The sequence below is a fragment of the Nyctereutes procyonoides genome, unplaced genomic scaffold (genome assembly GCF_905146905.1).
Source record: "Nyctereutes procyonoides isolate TBG_1078 unplaced genomic scaffold, NYPRO_anot_genome, whole genome shotgun sequence".
Classification (NCBI taxonomy): domain Eukaryota; kingdom Metazoa; phylum Chordata; class Mammalia; order Carnivora; family Canidae; genus Nyctereutes; species Nyctereutes procyonoides.
Window position 1 is genome coordinate 53686975 of NW_026575146.1, and position 18892 is coordinate 53705866.

Consider the following 18892-nt stretch of genomic DNA (forward strand, 5'->3'; position numbering starts at 1 on the left):
TTTCTAATTAAGTATGTCACTGGAACTTGTCCCCTTTATATAAATATTACTGAAATCTTTTTAGTTCTGTTTTGGGGGAGTGTCTCTGCTCATTTATGGATCGGGCCATAATCTGCTCCATGACTGGACCACAGGGGACTTCTGAGTACAGAGCACGTGCAGATGTCTTATTACCCACCTTTGGTGTAATAAAGAAGTACTGAGATGTATTTTCTTTACAAGCAGTATTTACAACCATTTCAAACACTCTCCGTTCATTGATCGGGTCCATTCCCTAAACAATGACAACAATAATGATTACATTTCAATCTATTATAAGCTACACTAAAGCCCAAGTAAAAGAATAAGGACCACACCTGATTGATTTCATCAACTACTCTAAATGGACATCGATTAAGCTCCTGGAGCGCCATCAAGTACAACATGGTGGAAACACTTCTTTCACCTCCACTCTGATGGTGTGGGGTTAATTCGTGCAGCTGCGTACTGCTGCGAAATTTGACTCGAATTCGAATTCCGTATTTATCATAGTCTTCCTGTAGAACAGTAAAAAATTGTTGAAAGGTTAGTTTTCTCCAGCAATTTTATAGTATTTGATGATAGACTGAATAAATCCATTAGAAGAGTTCCTTAAAGATCTCTAACAGCTTTATAGACAGCAACTACTTCTTTGATACTTTATTTGTAAAAAAGGGATGATCAGAATACTGCTTTACAGAGTAACTGGGAGGATGAAACGAGATAACGGACTTCTAAGTGCTTCGGCACAGAGCCTGGCACGTGCACAGTATATTATGAATTACATTTGTTACTACACTGTCTCTTAATTGTGTAACAAGCCTAAAAAGTCTGTGGATGGCCTCACTATGGCAAAATCTACTATCTTAATAGAACTGAAAAGTGAAATAATGTTGACTATCCTTATGTCTCACTTCAAGCAGGTGAAGGAGTCATGGGGCAAAGTTCCTAAAGCACTACCTTGCTTTGTATCTATGTACAGAACGTACATGCAAGATTGCACACATGCTTGAAAGAAAATGATCTTTTATGGTCTTCATTTCTATCCTAGGGAAAAAAACTTATTAGGGAAAATTTTCAACATACACAAAACTAGACACTAAAATAAGCTCAGTAAAATTACCAACTAGCCTCACTATTATCAACATAATGACCAACCCTGTTTCATCTCTAACTCTACCCTTTCCTCTTTTCCAATGATCTTAAAGCAAATTCCACATTCACTTTACACATTTCTGAATCAAAATTCTTACACCTACCATTTTGTAGTGCATTAAGTTATAGTTTAAAGAATTAGTAACAAGTTTCCAAATATTTTCATTCCTGTGTACTCTTAAAATCTTGAATAAAAGAGGAAACCACTGATATTATACTGTATTTCAGTTACATTTGCCAATCTCTAAAGGACTCTTCTAACGTGGAGAATGGTAAATTTATAAAGCAATTCATTCACAGCTGAATAACCATCACCTATCTGGATATAAAAAAGAATTTTAGTAAGGTTATAGTGACTTGTCGCAAAAAAAAAAAAAAAAAAAAAAAAAAAAAAAAAAAAAAAAAAAAAAACCCTGATGGACTCCCATAGGTGGTGTTTTCCTTCTCAAAGATTGGAGAGAGAGAAGCAGACTCCCTACTGAGTAGGGAACCCAACACGGGGCTCGATCCCAGAACCCTGGGATCATGACCTGAGCCAAAGGCAGATGCTTAACTGGTTTATTCAGGGTGCCTAGGTGGCACGATTTTGTAGTTAGCAAAATTTTCACAGGTATAACTCTAGAATAAACAAAAATTTACACAGACTTTTAGCATATAATTACTTGCCAAGAAACATTTCAAATGCAATATTACCTCATTTTCTGTATGTAGATCAACTTCACCAGCACATTGCATGGAACTGAAAAAATTGCTGAATTTTTCATTAATTTTTTCTACGAGTTCTTTTAAAGGATTAAGCCACCTTTCTTTTACCTGCAAATTAATTCAACATAAAAGGGCAATTTAAAAGAAGTATTACTACGTTCTGACAGAAAATTGTCCATAAAACAAAGATCAATTTAGTCATGAGACCATACATGGCAGTTGTTCTTAGAAACATGTCATTTCAGTTTGCATTATTCTACATTCCCATATATGATAAGCACGTGACAGAAAGAAAAGTTAAAGGTTAATGACCTGTGAAATGTTTTCCCTGTATTTATCCAGTTCAACCTTCTTTATCTTTAGTTCCTCAGTTAATTGCTCTATTTCTTCTTCTCTTTTTGTGTATTCTTCAACAACCTGGCAGAGAAAAAATTATTTAAGACAATCTACCAAAGGATAACATTACAGGAAATTCTGCATCAATTGAAATACTAACTGAAAATATGCCAATTGTTGCATTGTTTGTACGCAATTTATGTTCTTCTACTAAACGTGTTTTTTTATCCTTGAAAAAATAGACACTGCAGTATTTCAGGTTAGCCCAATGATTCTTTTTATAAAGGAAAGGCACAGAACAGTGTGTTCCTTAGGAAGAGTCTATTTAAAATTCTAATAGATTCAGAATCTGGCATTTAAAGCACATTGTTCCTGCTGTCTGGCTTATTATTACCAAGAGCTCTAGTACAGAGTGGGAGGCGAGTGCTGGAAGGAGGTGTGCGTGCGCGTGCGTGGTGGGTGTGAGGAGGGGGGCAGTGGTGCTTGCGGGAGGCAACAGGGCAAGTAGCATACTGTAGGATTCAGTCCCGTGAAGCAAGAAGCTCTTGATCTTTCTTCAGTTAATAAAGCATCAATTTCATCCAATGTGTTTGGGAGATCCTGGAAAGCCTAAAGAGGGAAAAAAAACAAAGGTCTGTTATTACAAGCAGTCCAGCAGAAGCAGTTCTGTTTGAACAGTTAAGTGTTCTGCTGAGTAAGTATCTACTATGTGTTCAACAGCATGCTAGCATACAAGGAATCAGAGGAATTCAACAGGGGTTTTTGTCTTCTAAAAGCTTCCACTTTATACACTTAGTAACACTGGTAACACCTTAAGGCCGAGTGTTGGTGCTGAGTATTAAAGTTCTATCCTACAGCTACAGGGAGTTACGGGGAAGGAAGGGATACCAGTTCATGCTGGAGAAACTACAGAGAGTTAAGGGAAAGAAGAGGCCTCAATTTCATCTTGGGGCCTGCAAGCAAGTAGCTGGGGAAAAGTGAGGCAGAGGGAGAGGAGTGTGAAGAACAGAAAGAGCGCTGCATACCATGGGGGGTGAGGAGTTGTGTCCATTTGGAATGGTGGGTACTTGCTGAATTGGTAGAATGGGTCCAGAATATGTGGGGCATTGAAAGAGAGCAAGAAGTTAGAACTTTATACTGTACTTATGAAGAACGACAAAAGCATCTTAAGAATCTAATTACTTCAACGGCAGAATTTCACCATAGCACGGCTGACCCTCGAACAATGCAGGGTTAGGGGACTGCCCCCTCGCCCCCACCCGCCGTGTAGTCAGAAATACACGTCTAACTCCCAGTAGTCCACTGCTGCCTGCAGGCCTCAGTGATAATATCAACAGTCAGATAACACGTACTTTGTAGGTTACGGGTTTTATATACTGTACTCTTACGGTGAACTTGACAAAAGGAAATGTTATTAAGAAAAACACAAGAGAAAATACATTTAGTGCTGTATTTATTGAAAGAAATTGCCCTGTGGTCTGGGGCAATTTCTAGAAGTGGCCCCGTGCAGTTCAGCCCATGTTGTTCGAGGGTCAACTGTACTACCTTCTGAGCCCTGACAGAGAAGTCGGCACAGGCGCTTTCCTGTCTGAGGGGGAACCTGCAACGCTCAGACAAAAGAGGTACAGAATGCATCTTGACGCTCTGAAAAAGGTCCTGAAGTATTACATTAATCTAATACTTCAATCTTAAGGTCTTTTAACTGTTTCTGAAAGCCTGGAGAAGTTGAACTGCTCTCTCTAGTCCGCATCTGCTGCTGCTCTGACGTGACTGCTGAGCTTTCAGCCTGTGCTGTGCACGTGCATGGGTCTTCACAGGCTCCCTAACAGGCATGGTCCAACAGAAAGACTCCTGTCACCCACCCTCCCCACCAATGGGGGCAAACCTAGTTCTCCTTCAGTCAATGGCAGAACATAGGGGGTAGTTCTCCCTCTTGCCCTTCTCCTGAAATCCATTAGCCAGTCCTGCTGACTGTCACGAAAAGATCCTCAGGTTGGCAAACTTCCCTTTCCAGTGCTCCTACCCTGCTCCATGCCACTTTTCCCTCTGGCCTGGCCCGAAGCAATCCTCTCCTAAATGGCCTCCTTGCTTTCATTCTTGGGTCCCTCCTCGAGTCTCCGCCTGGCAGGCAAAGGGGGCTCCTACATGCCCACACCAGTCCCATCACTCCTCTCTGATCTTCTGGTGGGTTCCGTCTCCACGTATAATCCAAACTCCTTCCATGGGCTTAAGGGGCTGCATGATCTGACTCCTGCCTGCCTTTGGGCCTGGATCATAATGTCTTAGCCAGACTGAGATTGCTTCCTTCATGTGAAACCTGCCCTGTGTACTTCTACCTCAGGGGCTTTGTATGGAGCTGTTTTCTCTGCCTGGAAAACTTTACCCTCCAACTCTTACTTGACTAATTTCTTTTCTGCATTCAGGAATCCTCTATAATAGTATCTTCCCAAAGGAGGTTTCCTGACACTATCCTCTTACCTTGTTTCTTCTTAGCACCTCTTGATAGCCAACATTATCTGCTTTTTAATTCATTTATCTGCTCCACCCTCCAGACTAGAATATAAATTTCAGTAGAGAAGTATGTCTTGTTCAATGCCTGATACATCAGTAATGTTTTTAATATGTGAATTATCTTCTAATTTTCTTTCAAAAACAATACAACTTATCAAGAGTAGACTAATCCTACGCTCTGAAAAAAAAATTGGTACAGATCTTGTGCTAATATTTATTTTACGATAATTCCATGTACTCTAGAGAAGTTCTAATATATTTTTAGAAACAGCCACCACTCAGTTCATCTTTTCTATGTACCTACTACATCCCTATTATGTGCCTAAATAGAACCATTTTCTATGGTGTAGTTGATATAACAGAGTAAGATCTTTGAGGATTTGAAAATTATCCAAATGGTTCCCCCCACCCACCATTTCATTAGGTATTGAAAGAGATGGGACATGAACTACTGAAATAGGGAAATACACATTCATTATCTATTCAAATTAAGATAAAATACCTTATCTAAAAATTCATTTTCTACTTTTAATTTGACATTGTTCTGAGAGTTGGTATGATCCCCACTCGTCAGATAACAGAGCCACGGGGCTGCATAATTAGTGGTGGAACGTGGACTAGAGGGCAACAGCTCCTTGTACTAACTGAACAATATGTCAGCACAGAAAACAAAGGGAAGGAGGAAAGGCTCTTTTCTCCTTTTCTCACCAGATGTTAGCCCTAAAGATTCAGGTCCCGCTTAAACCTAAATAAACATGCTAACTTCCAGAAAAACCTTTTCAGTTTGCCTTTTTATAAACATCCCTTCTATTTACTATTTCTTATATGCCAATTACCAATGCTACGTTTCCATAAAGAACTACACCCCATCCCCTGACCCTACCTCTTAAAGGGAGTTTGAAGAAAAAAAGCCTCTTATTGGAAGAATGAATGTTACGGAACTGAGAACTATGCAAGGGGATAGCCGTGCTTTAATAACTTTAGGACTAAGCGAAGATGGAAGGATGCCCAGGTTTGAATACAGGAAAGAAAATCCACTATGCACAATGACTTTACATACATATTCAGTTTAAAAATGGGGGGGGGGATCCCACATTCCTTATGGCACGTTGTGTTTCTCAGGGCCCATTACAATGCCTAACACACTTGAAGCAGATAAAGAAGGTGCGCAGCATGTGACCTTGCAGCCTTATACACTTGTTATACTTACTGTTTGGTATTCTTGAGGAACTGTCTGCTCTGCACCCAGGTTACATACTTGCCTAGCTCTCTTCATCAGCTCCTTGCATTTCTGCAATAATCTCTGTCGACTTTCATCCAGTTCAATGAAATGTTGCTATTGCAAGAAAAAGAATTGACCATTTTTATGTTATCATTAGATCAGCGAGCTACTTGATCAAATGAGCAATTCACAGGCATGCTTTGGGGACACTGGATTCAGTCCCAGAGTACCTCAATGAAGTGGCCATCACACGAAAGCAAGTCAAATGAATGTTTTAGTTTCCTAGCACATGTAAAAGTTACATTTACCAAAATGTGATCTAATTGTGCAAGGGCATTATATCTTTAAAAAAAAGTACATACATTACTTAAAATATACTTTATTGCTAAAAAATGCTGACCACTATGTGAGCTTTCAGCAAAGCGACTCATTGATCACAGGTCACTGTAACTGATACAATAATGATATAATATACAACATCTGAAGTGTAGTGAAGTGAAGAATACAGAACGAGGTAGGCCTGTAGATCAATGACTGAATACAGGGAAGCAAAAGCATCTAAAAAACCTTACCTCAAAACTCATGACAGCTATTATTAGGAAGATTAAATTTGAACTTAAATTTTAAAATATACCAGCACATCCTATGGCTATGTTCTGCGCTATAGTTCTCTTAAGAGCTCTGAAATTTAAATTTGCTTTTTTCTTCAACAGTTTAACTTAGCTATATATGATTATACTCTAATACAATTTGAAATACACAGTCCGTAGGCTTCCTGTCTGAACACTCAGCATCTGAATGTAAAGAGAACCTGTAAATAGTGTTTGGTAGCTGTCCCACTGCCTTTCATATAGTTATCATTTATTCATGGACCCACTCATTCCTTCACCAGATAATTACTGAGAATCCATGGAATGTCAGGATTTTATTAGGCACTTGACAAAGTTGAAAAAGGAGAAAAGACAAATTATCATTAAAGAAACAGCTCTATTTATTGAAAGCTTATGTGCTGTATGCTTCACACAGGATGCCCTTATTTCTCACAATACTGTACAATGCTATTATTCCCCATTTTGCACATTAAAAAAATAAAGCATCTTGTCCAACCTCACAAACTTAGTTGCAGGCTGTCAGGATTCACAACCATGCCTGCTTCTAGAACTCATGCTCTTCTTAAGCACCATGGACGGCCCTTGGACAGGGCTGGACAGATGAAAGCAACGCCTGGCGGGGGAGGGTACAGGAAGGCCAGAGGGGTCACAGAAGCTATGACAGGTGAATGGTCTTCAAGAACAAGTAAGAAAGAAATTACTAGGGAGGCTACAAGTAGCAGAACAGATTTCCAGCATTAGCATCCTAATTACAAATGTAAGGGCAGGGAAGCCTCCCTGGAGGCTTATTTAGGGAACAAGTAATCTACCATAGTTGGAGGAGAGGTAAGATTGTACAAAATCAGAGTGATAAGGTAGGCAAGAGCCAGACGACAAGTTTCATTTGTAATGAGGAGGGCATCATGGAATGCCTTCTGTGGGCCAAGCTTGTTATATGTTAAGTCCTCTAATCCTCATTGTGATCTTAGAGAAATGTATTATCTTCTTCATACATGGCTTAGAGGTATTAAGAAACTTCCTCAAGGTTATAAAAATACCAAGTGAACAGGTTCCAGAGAAAACAGGTCCAGCTTACTCTTTCCACTAAACCTCAAACTTCAGTCTGCACCAGAGGGGTGCGGGAGGAGATGGTGAAGATGATTAAAACAGTATTGATGCCCAGCCACATGGCAGATGTATTTACTCATGAAGATCTCCTAGGGCAGAGGCCTGCACATGTGTATTAACAAGATCCTCAGGTGATTTTTATGCATACAAGTTTGATAGCAAATGCGCTAAACTAAAAAAAGTAAAGGAATTCCTGGACTGAACTGAAAATGCAAAGCCAGCCCAATACTCATCACTTGCTATTATGGTTCTCTAAGCCTGAGACAAATAGAGGAAAATGTTAAAGATTCCCCATCATCTCGCTTCGCTCTCAGGGCCAATCACACAGAGGCAACTGTCAGTAAGTGCCAGAAAGAGACCACACACTTCTAGACTCTTCCATTTCTGCTTCATACTCCTTTGGGCCTTGCCAAACAAAGCACCAGAATGTTACGGCAAAGAAATACGTGTGGGCCTCTGGGCTTGGGAGGACCTCACTGAACAGGTGCCTTCCAATGAATGGCATCGATCTAATTAAATCTTTATCAGAGAAAACTGTTCTTTCTGTATGTATGTGTTTGTGACACACTTCTTTAAACGGTGGTTTTCTCCCTACTCTAAACCATAATTCGTATTATTGAGTCTTTTTGGCCCAGGGTAGGGGAGCAGTGGGTAACGATAGGAAAGAAAGAGAGCCTACCATTATCTAAGATAATGTTCTATAGTCACGCTAATGAAAAAGGCTTTGTTAACAATTCTGCTTAGAGTCTAGCCTTTAACAGTTAACAGACAACAGAAACTCTTCATCTGTGGGAGACCAAGGGAGGAAAAGGCAAACTGACAAACTGTGCCCCACCGACATCTCAGAAAGGACTATTCTATGGGTATATATTCTGAAAGAATAAGTATCCTTTTTTCTGAAATTCTGAGCACGTTCAATGGTCCTGAAAGGTGTATAGTGACATTGAACATGGAAAAGCTTCTCTAAGAGGGCCCTCTAGTGATAGAAAGCAGAACTGCTCACAGAATTTAATTGCATGTTTTATGTAAAATTAACACAGTAAATATTTAACAATTAGTCAAATGACAATGATTTTCTGTATGAAAGGAATGTGAGCTTTTACTAAAACAGTAGTTGTAAATAAAAGCATTACTTCAATTTTCCTTTAAAACAAGCCTCAAATTTCATACCAATAGATTTCAAGTTCACATGTTAACTTTATTTTAGTATATACACATATTTTAGAAATATGAAAAGTAATCTTTTAATATCAACTTGAAATTTTAACATCAAACTTGAAATTTAAAGATAGTGGTCTTGACTTTTTACTATTCAAAATAACAAATTGTAATAGTGAGCCATTAACAAATGGCAATAATACTGTTTACTTGTTAAATGACCCTCCTTCTCCCCAAATCTATTTCCCTTAAATAAACAAAAGGTTCCTGAAATTGTTTTGCGGGACAGAGGGAAGCAGGCAGCTAGAGAACATTAGATGGAAGCACAGAATTTCTAAATTTAGTGTGAGGATAAACACAAACAACTTCTAATTCTTGTAACTAATGTTAATTCTGATGTAAACCTATACTTCTGAAGGAAACCCTGGTTTCATGCTAGGCAGTGCACTAAGCATTCTGATATATATTAAATAGAATTATCACATCACAATACCCTTTGTCAGGCAGATAGATGTTTTAATACCTATGACCAGAGATAGACAAGAGACACTAAGTGGGATCAGGAAAGCAGCACACGACTTAAAAACCTCAACCAAGTAACAGGTATATTCATCTGTATCCACCTTTATATTCAGGTTTACATGTTTATTAACTTGTCCTAAAAATACTCCAGGCACAGTTAACAAACCAACACTTACAACCATCTGCCTTTCTCTGAGGATATGTTAGGGGCCTGGAATCCTCTTGCCCTCTTTGCCTTCCAGTCTGAGGACACATCAGAATCCATGGTAGTTAATCATCCTTAAGTTCCCTCATGGATACAACCCCCACTGACACAAGTCAGTCCTCTCTAGTTAACTTGTTTCCATGATCAGCGTCAAGGACAAAATGGGGAAGTGACAGTAATGGTTCCTTAGTGCAACCTGCCATGTGTTCAAAGGGACAAGTAGGGAGAAAAACATTATTTTTTCCTTGTTTCAAATGAAGTAAGAGAGCAAGAAAGAATAGTAAGAGCATCTGTGGGTAAAGGACAGCAACCAGAAGAAAAAAGAACAAAAGAAAGTGAACGATGACAGGTGTATTCAATATAATTTCATTCGTCCTTGATTATTTCAAAAGTGTAGTTAGGGACTATGGTCAGTCAGCAACAAACACTTATTGAGTACACTGTGCAGGAAATAAAAGAACTTTCCAAAAGGGATGCATAAAACAATTTTCAGATCAACTAGTGAAAAAAAGAAACAGAATGGATGGTACCAAACACTGCTGAGGAAATGCAAAATATAGTCAGGGAGTATCAGGTAAGATCGTTATGGGAAAACCTTTCAAGGGCTGTACGCACACAGATCTTTGCTAGTGGTTAAGAGGCTGAGAAGTGAGTGGCTATTTACAGGTAACAAAATCTAAAGGGACAAGCAGCTAACTACAGATTATTTCTTTGGACAGTGTAAGGTGGCCGTCTTTATAAAAAATTAGTGATTCAAAAACTGAAAACAAACCTTTCTCCCTTCACTCTGCTCTAATATTCCTGCTGCTACTAACAAAATAGATCACAGGGCAATAGCTGTCAGTTTACACCAAATCTTAGTATGCCTATGTGAACAAAAGCTGCTGGAAGAGCAGCTCTACGTCAAGAGTGGGCTGAAGTTTGGGAGAATATTTACCCCAAAGTCATCATGATTTCATGATACTTCTGTCAACATGCACAAACCTATAGTCTTAAGCTTATTAATGCTTAATTCAAAAATACAAGTTCAGGCACAGAGATCCAGTACTGTATCATGTGACTGGACTTACTCCATATAGTACAGGCATGATGGGTCAATTTCTCCATGAACTCTTTTCTGTAATAGCACTTCCTACACTCCATAACCAGGTTCACAGGCTCACTCAGTGACACAACTGTAGCATGGGCTCTATAATTATTCACCAACAAAACACACAAGGGCAAAGGGCTTCACTCACACCCTGTGAAATAAACCCAGATGAGGCCCTCTGGGGAGCTAGCTCTGTACCCAGCCCCCACAGCTCTTCCTATCAGGGCTGTTTCCACTAAAAGATACTACTATAGTTTACTATTACACAACAGGAAAGTTTCTGAAAAGTCAGGTACAATGTGACTTGTGTATAGACCCTGCCAGAGTACAGCAGACTCAGAGAAGAATGGATGACAAAGGGACTTCAAATACAGGACAAGCTTTAAAAATCTACAATTATGGCCACATGTTACATTTGTTAGGGGTAAGGACATGTGGAAGCTACATTACTCCTCCTACTCGAATGTACCTTTAAAATTTCATACTTGAAAATACTGCAAAAAAACTTTAGTAAAACAAATGATAAACTCCTAAGTTTTGGGCAGCCCTGGTGGCTCAGCGGGTTTAGTGCCACCTTCAGCTCAGGGCGTGATCGTGGAGACCCGGGATCGAGTCCCAGGCCTGCATGGAGCCTGCTTCTCCCTTTCTCCCTCTCTGTCTCTCATGAATAAATAAAATCTTAGAAAAAAAAAAAAAACTAAGTTTTTAAAGTTTTTTCAGCTTTGCAGTGTAACTGGTGAATAAGCTGCGCGTAAAGTATACAACTTGGTAAGTTCTGATGATCTTATACAACAGTGAAACTATCATCCCCAGTGTAACAAACGTATCACTTTCAACTCTACATACTCCTCCTTGACATACCCTACTGTATCCTCCCCCAGGCAACTGCTGATTTATGTCTGTCACTAGACATTCTACTAGAATTCTAGAATGTCACTAGGCATTCCGTAGAATTTCATATAAAAGGAATCAGAGGGGGGTTTTTTGGTCTGTCTTCTATCACCAGCATAGCTGAGATCCATCATGTTGTGTGTCTCAGTAATTCATTCCTTTTAATGGCTGAGTAATATCCTGTTGTGTGGATATACCATAATTTGTGACTTAACCACGGCTGGACATTTGTTTCCAGTCTTTACCTATTACAAAATTGCCACACGTTCTGTGCCGGTCTTTCATGGACATATGCTTTCCTTTCATTTGGGTAAATACCAGGAAAGGAATGGCTGGATCAAAATATACGGCAGGCAGATTTTTTAGCATTTAAGAATCTCTCCAATGGTTTTCCAAAGTGGTTGCACACTTGAAGTCTCTAGTACCAGTATATATGTGAGCTCCAGCTGCTCTACATCCTCACCATCACTTTGGTACAAAGTTTGTCATGCTAGTGGGTCTCTGATAGTAGCTCAATATAACTTTAATTCACACCTCCCTACAATAAAGTTCAGCATCTTTTCATATGCTTATTTGCTGTCTATTGTATTTTCTTTAGTGAAGATCACGTTAAAATCTTTTGCCCATCTTCTGACTGGGTTGTCTTCTTTGTGTCAATAGTTGTTTAAGAGTTCTTTCTGTGGTATCTGTAGGGTCAGCAAACTTTTTCTATATAAGGCCAGCAGGTAAGTATTTTAGGTGTGGAGGGCCGCAAACTATCCTGTATTTCTTTTTTAATCCTTTGAAAATGGAAAAAGCATTAGCCTGCAGAGACTTTATAGAAGCAGACGTTAGGCTCGATAAGGCCCCCAGAAAGAGCCCTTCCTCTTGATACAAGTCCTTCGTCAGGTGTTAGGTGCTGCAAATATATTCTCCCCGCCAGTCTCCAGCCTGCTTTTTCTTAACAGCATCTATTGAAAAGTTAATTTTGTTGAAGTAAAACTTCTGATTCCTTTTGCCTTATAGTTCATGCTTTTTGTGTTTCAATTTCCCCAAAACCAAGATCACTAAGAATTTATCTTTCCTGCAAAAAGCTTTGAGCTGTAGTTCTTACATTTAAGTCTACGATCCATTTATATATGGTATGAGGTAAGGGTTGTGGCTCATTTTTTGTACACCACTCTTCAATTGTTCTAGCACTATTTGTTATTCTTTCTCCATTGAATTGCCTCAGTTATCTATGCCAAAACAATTGACTATGTATGTGTGAATCTATATCTGGGTTCCCTATTCTGTTCCACAGAGCCATATAGGTCTATTTTTACACCAATACAATAATGTCTTCATTACTGCAGCTTTATAAGTCTTAAAATTAGGAAGGGTGAGTCATCGAACTTGTTCTTTTTCAAAGTTCTTCTAAGTCTACTGCATTTTCGAATAAGTTTGTCTATTTCTAAAACCCTTGCTGGGAATTTTATTGAATATATATATATATATTTGGGAGAGAACTGACAACAAATCCTGAACCTCTGATCCATGAACATAATCATTCTCTCCATTTATGTAAGTCTTATTTTAATTTCAGTAAAACTTTGTAGTTTCTTATAAATATATCCTTAAGCACTTCCTATTTTTGAAGCTATTGTACATGGCATTTTTTTAAATTGGGTGTGGAGCCAACTCAGGGTTTGCACTCAAGAACCCAAGCTAACGCCTGAGATGAGATTAAGAGTCAGATGCTTAGTAAGGCACCCCACAGAGTATTTTTAAACTTTCAAATGCCAATTGTTCACTGCTAGTAGACGGAGACACATCTGATCATGAAACCTTGCTGAATGCACTGATTCTTTAAGATTTTCCACAGAAATCTGTTGGTCTGAAGTAGACAAGTTTTTGTTTTTTCTTCACTGCACTGGCTAGATACTCTTGTACAATGTGGAACACAACTGATGAGTAAGCATTTTCCTTGTTTCCAATCAGTAGGGGAAAGCTTTCATTCCTTCATCAATGAGTATATGAGCTAATGGTTTTGGGTAAATGCCTTTTATCAGATGCATAAAATTTCCCTGTATTCCTAGATATACGAAGTTTTTATCATTAAAGGGGTGCTAGACTTCAGCAAATGTTTTTTCTCTGTGTATACTTAAGATGATCATCTGATCATCTGGTTTTTCTGTAGTCATTCACATTACACTGATGAATTTTCAAACATTAGATCAACCTTTGGGATACACAATGGGATAATAAACTCACTTGGTTAGGATGTTTTACTCTTTTATATAGCACTGGACTTCACTTACTAACTTTTTAAAAGAATTATGAAAAAAAAAAGAATTGAGACATACTGGTCTGTAGAGTTGCCTGGTTTGGATATTAGGAATACTAGCCTCATACAATGTGTCAAGAAGTAACCCTCACCCCACCCCCGACACCTTTTGAAGACTCTAGGTAGAACCTCTATTAATTCTTCCTTTTCAGGCTTGGTGAAATTCACCAGTGAAGCCTCTGGATCTGGAGTTTTCCTTGTGGGAAGGTTTTTTAGTACAAATTTAATTTCTTTAGTAAATATGGGGCTAATCTAATTAGGTCTTCCTTCAGGGACTTTTGATATGTTGTGGCTTTTCAAGAGTGTGCCCATTTCTTCTAAATTGTCAGATTTACTGCCAGAAAGTTATTGACCATATTCTCCTAATACTCTTTTACCATGTGTAAGACCTGCAGTGCTATGCTCTATTTCCTACTGGGTTCCTCTTCCCTACAGTGTGGCCTAAAAACTCTCCTGGCAGTAAGCTAAGGCAATCACAGGGATTACCTTGCACTGTTTTCCCTTCTCTCAAAAATCACCATCCTGTGCTGCCTGTTATCCAGTGTCTGAAAATCACTACTTCATATATTTTGTTCCATCTTTTAGTGGCTTAAAGGGAGATAATACTTATGACCCCTATTATTTCATGATGGTCAAGAATGGAAGCTTTTTATTTTTTATTATGGAAAACTTCAAACATACACAAAAGTAGAATATAATAAACCTTCATGTACCTATCATCTACAATTCTAGATCCTCATGAATAAATAAAATCTTTAAAAAAATTTAAAAACCCATACTACAGCTATTAGAAAATGTTTAGTTACATAACCTGTGTGTATGAATTTACTTTTTCAACTGTAGGTTTCACCAAAATCAAAATATAATTAAATATTTCTGATGACAATTTATCATCTAAATTGAGATCTAATTATAAAATAGAGTACTCTGAAGACTTGAAAATCGTAGTTTTAGAACAGCGGTTCTGAAATGGGAGCAGTCTTGTTCCCCAGGGTACATCTGGCAACATTGTCACAACTGCAGTGGGGAGGGGTATACTGCTGGTATCTAGCAAGTAAAGGCCAGAAATACTGCATTCTACAATGCACAGCCCCCACAAGAATTCTCCAGTGTAAAATGTTGACAGTGCTGATGTCGACACACCCTTGTTCCAGAGGCTTAATCAGACTGAAATTTTTTCACAAAATAATTTCATGTTATGTCTGTGGGAATACATATAAATATCTGGTTATTTTTTGGTGATGTTAGCAGCTAATGTGATCCACTGATTCATTAGCAGCTGCAAAGTGGTGATATTCTAATACTAAAATTCCCTCTGCATTTATAACCTGAAATGCTCCTGTAAAGAGGAACTTCTCTTATACTTGCTTATCCTAAGTAATAGTTCACATAGGAAATTCTGGATTGGAGAATTCTTTGCCATTTTTCAAAATAATGAGCTCGTTCTCCAATATCCTCCAAAGGTGACCAATATTACTATTTTTAAGTATATTTATAATTCCATAAATATAGAGACTTTTGATAGGTATTTTGGATCTTTTTGACTTAAAAAAAAATCCCTTGGGCTTATCATCCTCTTATTTAAACCTTTCTCGATCTCTTCTCTTAGATGTACCCCTCACATTCTGCACCATATTGGAACTTGGAAATAATCCTTTTTTTAAAAGATGAGTTACACATCCTTTTATACTTAGTGACAAGATTGATGTTTGGCCTTCTGTTTTTCTTGTTTGTTTGTTTTTTTAACATTTTATTCATTCACGAGAGGCAGAGAGACACAGACAGACACACAGAGACAGAGGGAGAAGCAGGCTCCCTGTGGGGAGCCCAATGTGGGACTCGATCTCAGGACCCTGGGAACACAACTTGAGCCAAAGGCAGATGCTCAACCACTGAGCCACCCAGGTGCCCCAGTTCTGCCATTTTATGTCATATTTATTTTTGTGGCAAATACACATATAAGTAAAATACTCAATCTTTAATGATCTGTTTTATCTCCCTCCCCTTTTGTGTATCTTTTGATATTTAGGAAAGTTTACACAAATACTTTATATAATGTCCTATATAATGTCCTATTTTATTTGGAATAGTGTCTTTTGGTTCCCACTATAAATATTGAAATTCTCCCTTATTTCTGTCTCCCAAAGCACCCACTCTGAAGTATTATCCTTTTATTTCCTGATAATACCTATCGGACAGTCAGGAAGTATATTCTATTTTACTTCTGTTGTCTCTCTTCTCCCATTTTTAGTGCTGCGTGTTAGCTACAGGGTCAGCCTTCTAACCATGTACTACCAAGTTTACTGTCTCCTTAGTGTACCACACGGTTCTAGTTTCAGTAAGCAGCATTCTTCTGCAAAGTAGTTTAGTCTGGTTCACAGGACCTGGACAACCACAGCACCATCCGCCTTTCTAGGACCTGCAGTCACCTCCCACTTTCAGCTGTTCTCAAACTGATCTGAGCTTTCCACAGTTAGTGGGGCCTCCCTCTAGAGAGAAGAACCTGTTGGTGACCTCCATTTTTGGGTTCTCTGAGTTCTCCCTCTGTTTACCACATACTTACCGATAACACACTAGTTGTACCGCCGCTGCCGCTGACTTAATCTTACCCACTGATATGCTGGAGGTTCATATGTGTCGTGTAATAAAGAATTGGGCTTTTGTCCCTGGTTTTTGGGAAGGAGACTCTAAACCCTAGGAATTTTCTGAGTGATAGGAATGTCTATTATTCATGAGCCTGCCCCCTTGGATCATACCTACGTTCAAGCTTAGGAGAGGACCTAAGAGCTTGAGGGGACTCAAGAGACAATGCCAAAAGGCAAATTATGTGATCAGAGTGTCGGGGCATTGAGCCCTATGATTATCGTGACTTACTCTTGAGACTTCAGGGGAGAGGGGGAGAGCCTGAAGGGCAGGCTTGTTGAGTCTGTGCCCTTAACCTGAACAGTCTGATGCTAACTCTGGGTGGTCAGTGGGAGAGTATACTGCAGTACAACAACAGGGGAGCTCTGAAACTTAGTTTTGTTGTATATGTTATCCATGAGTTTGTGGTCATTATCCTAGTCGCTCTTCTATTTTTAAGAAAGGATTTGGAAGACTCAAAAACTATGCCACGGTCACCACTTCTTTTGCCAGTTCGCCCTTGCGATTTTCGTTAGCTTTAGAGCATCCCGTTTCACCCCCTGCACACTATTTTAATATTATTTCACAGATCGATATTAACGGAAGTTTAAACCACCAAAACTGTACACCTAGGCCAGAATTAGTGTTGATTATAACTCATCTGCGGTTTATTTTATGAGATGTACAAGCTGCAATAAAAGCTACTAGATGCTACCTGTTAATAGTGTGACTGTAATTTAGATGGGCTAAGGGAACACAGAGGAGACTTTGTCGAGTGACTACATAAGACTCTAATTACCATACCTCCCCCTATCAAGTAACATAAAATACATAGTACACTGTTTCAAAAGATGCTTCCTCATCAGCAAAATGCATTAATTCATAAACTAAAGAGCACATAACAAAATGCATATTCTAAGTGCTAGATACAGTTTTCAAACCAGGTCTAAGCTAGAACCACCCTATCATAAAAAATAAAAGCAAAAACCGTACCTCTGTTATACGAAGTTGTGATGAAGCAGCCATGTAATCTGATTCTAATTTGTTCTTCTCAGAGATCACTGTAGTATTTTGAAGAATTAAATCAACTTTTTGTATATGCAAAGAAGTACAAATCTAGGAACAAAAAAGTCCTAAAATTTTAATTTGTTTTACAACTAAGAAAAAGTTTTTTAAAAAAGTATAAACCATGAGAAAAAGGAACATTTTTTTTAATGTGACTGATACCTCAATTCTTTTTACAACTACTTCTTACAAGAGAATTTTTAAATGTTTTTCTGTGCTTAATTGCATCATCTGGAATAAAATAATTTAGCTTAATGATGGCTTTTAACTAATTTATTAACCTATAAGGAGAAATGTCAAACAAAGCAAGTTAAAATTGATAGTAAAAATCTTAGAAGAGTTTTTTTATTTTTATTTTTATTTATTTATGATAGTCACACAGAGAGAGAGAGAGGCAGAGACACAGGCAGAGGGAGAAGCAGGCTCCATGCACTGGGAGCCCGACGTGGGATTTGATGCTGGGTCTCCAGGATCGTGCCCTGGGCCAAAGGCAGGCGCCAAACCGCTGCGCCACCCAGGGATCCCCTTAGAAGAGTTTTTAAGAAAATGCCTTACCTTTACAAAGTTTGTTAATTCAGTAACAAGTTTTGCTTTTTGAACATTTAATTCTTTGATTTTGGTACTTGCTTTTCGCTCTTCCTCTTCAAGGTTGCAAGTATCCTGTTCCATCAACTTTAAACTGCATAAAACAATGATGCAGAAATCAGAATTAACACAGGGACTGAGCAAAAATCCTTAGGTCTCCTGCTATTTCATGGGCTTTCTAGCAATGCTACTTCCCCTACAGGGCTATGATGAAAATTTTAAAAAGGCAAAACATGTAACACACTTGGTACAGTGCCTGGCCCTTAACCAGTTGATGAATATTAATTACTACCATTGTTGTTAATGTTGTTTACATACAGTCTTTTACTTAAAGTAGTTTAACTGAGGAGATCTGATTAAGACTTAAAATACATACTGAAAAGACAATAAACCCTAAAAACTGACACTCTGCTAGTCAAGGTGAAGAAACTAAGAATCAGATGTTACTCTAAGATCATGTATAGCATGTGGTTAAGACATGTTTGACATCCAAGTTCTTTCCACTGCACCATGTTACCTCTTTTCCACTGGAAACAATAATAAATAAGTTCAGCAGATGTTGTAGAGAGAGGCCTGACCAGTACATGGAAGAGAGTAGGGGGATGCCAGGGAGGTAAGGCGAAATGGGTCGAGTGAAAGGAGACTGTATAAATTAAAAGTCAATCTCAAGGAATGCAGTGTTGTAACTAGAGGCAATTAATTATAGGTATGAGACAGCAGGCTGGTGATGGGTATGAAAGGCCATCTCACTACAAAAATCCACACTACCTATGAAAAGTTTTTA

At 38.5% G+C, this 18892-nt stretch overlaps 1 protein-coding gene across 2 annotated transcripts in view; it reads right to left on the bottom strand.

The window, feature by feature from the left end:
- Positions 1 to 18892, bottom strand: part of SMC5 (structural maintenance of chromosomes 5) — an 88937-nt gene that overhangs the window by 3221 nt on the left and 66824 nt on the right. Inside the window, exons 16-24 of one of the 2 annotated variants that reach the window (XM_055310062.1) lie at positions 18079 to 18202; positions 17452 to 17574; positions 5936 to 6061; positions 3240 to 3284; positions 2728 to 2823; positions 2191 to 2295; positions 1867 to 1986; positions 357 to 536; positions 179 to 274 (exon numbers count right to left, since the gene is read on the bottom strand). In XM_055310062.1, the coding sequence (XP_055166037.1) occupies positions 179 to 274; positions 357 to 536; positions 1867 to 1986; positions 2191 to 2295; positions 2728 to 2823; positions 3240 to 3284; positions 5936 to 6061; positions 17452 to 17574; positions 18079 to 18202 (1015 nt within the window). The remainder of the gene's footprint in view (positions 1 to 178; positions 275 to 356; positions 537 to 1866; positions 1987 to 2190; positions 2296 to 2727; positions 2824 to 3239; positions 3285 to 5935; positions 6062 to 17451; positions 17575 to 18078; positions 18203 to 18892) is intronic. The other variant, XM_055310063.1, reaches the window with a different exon arrangement.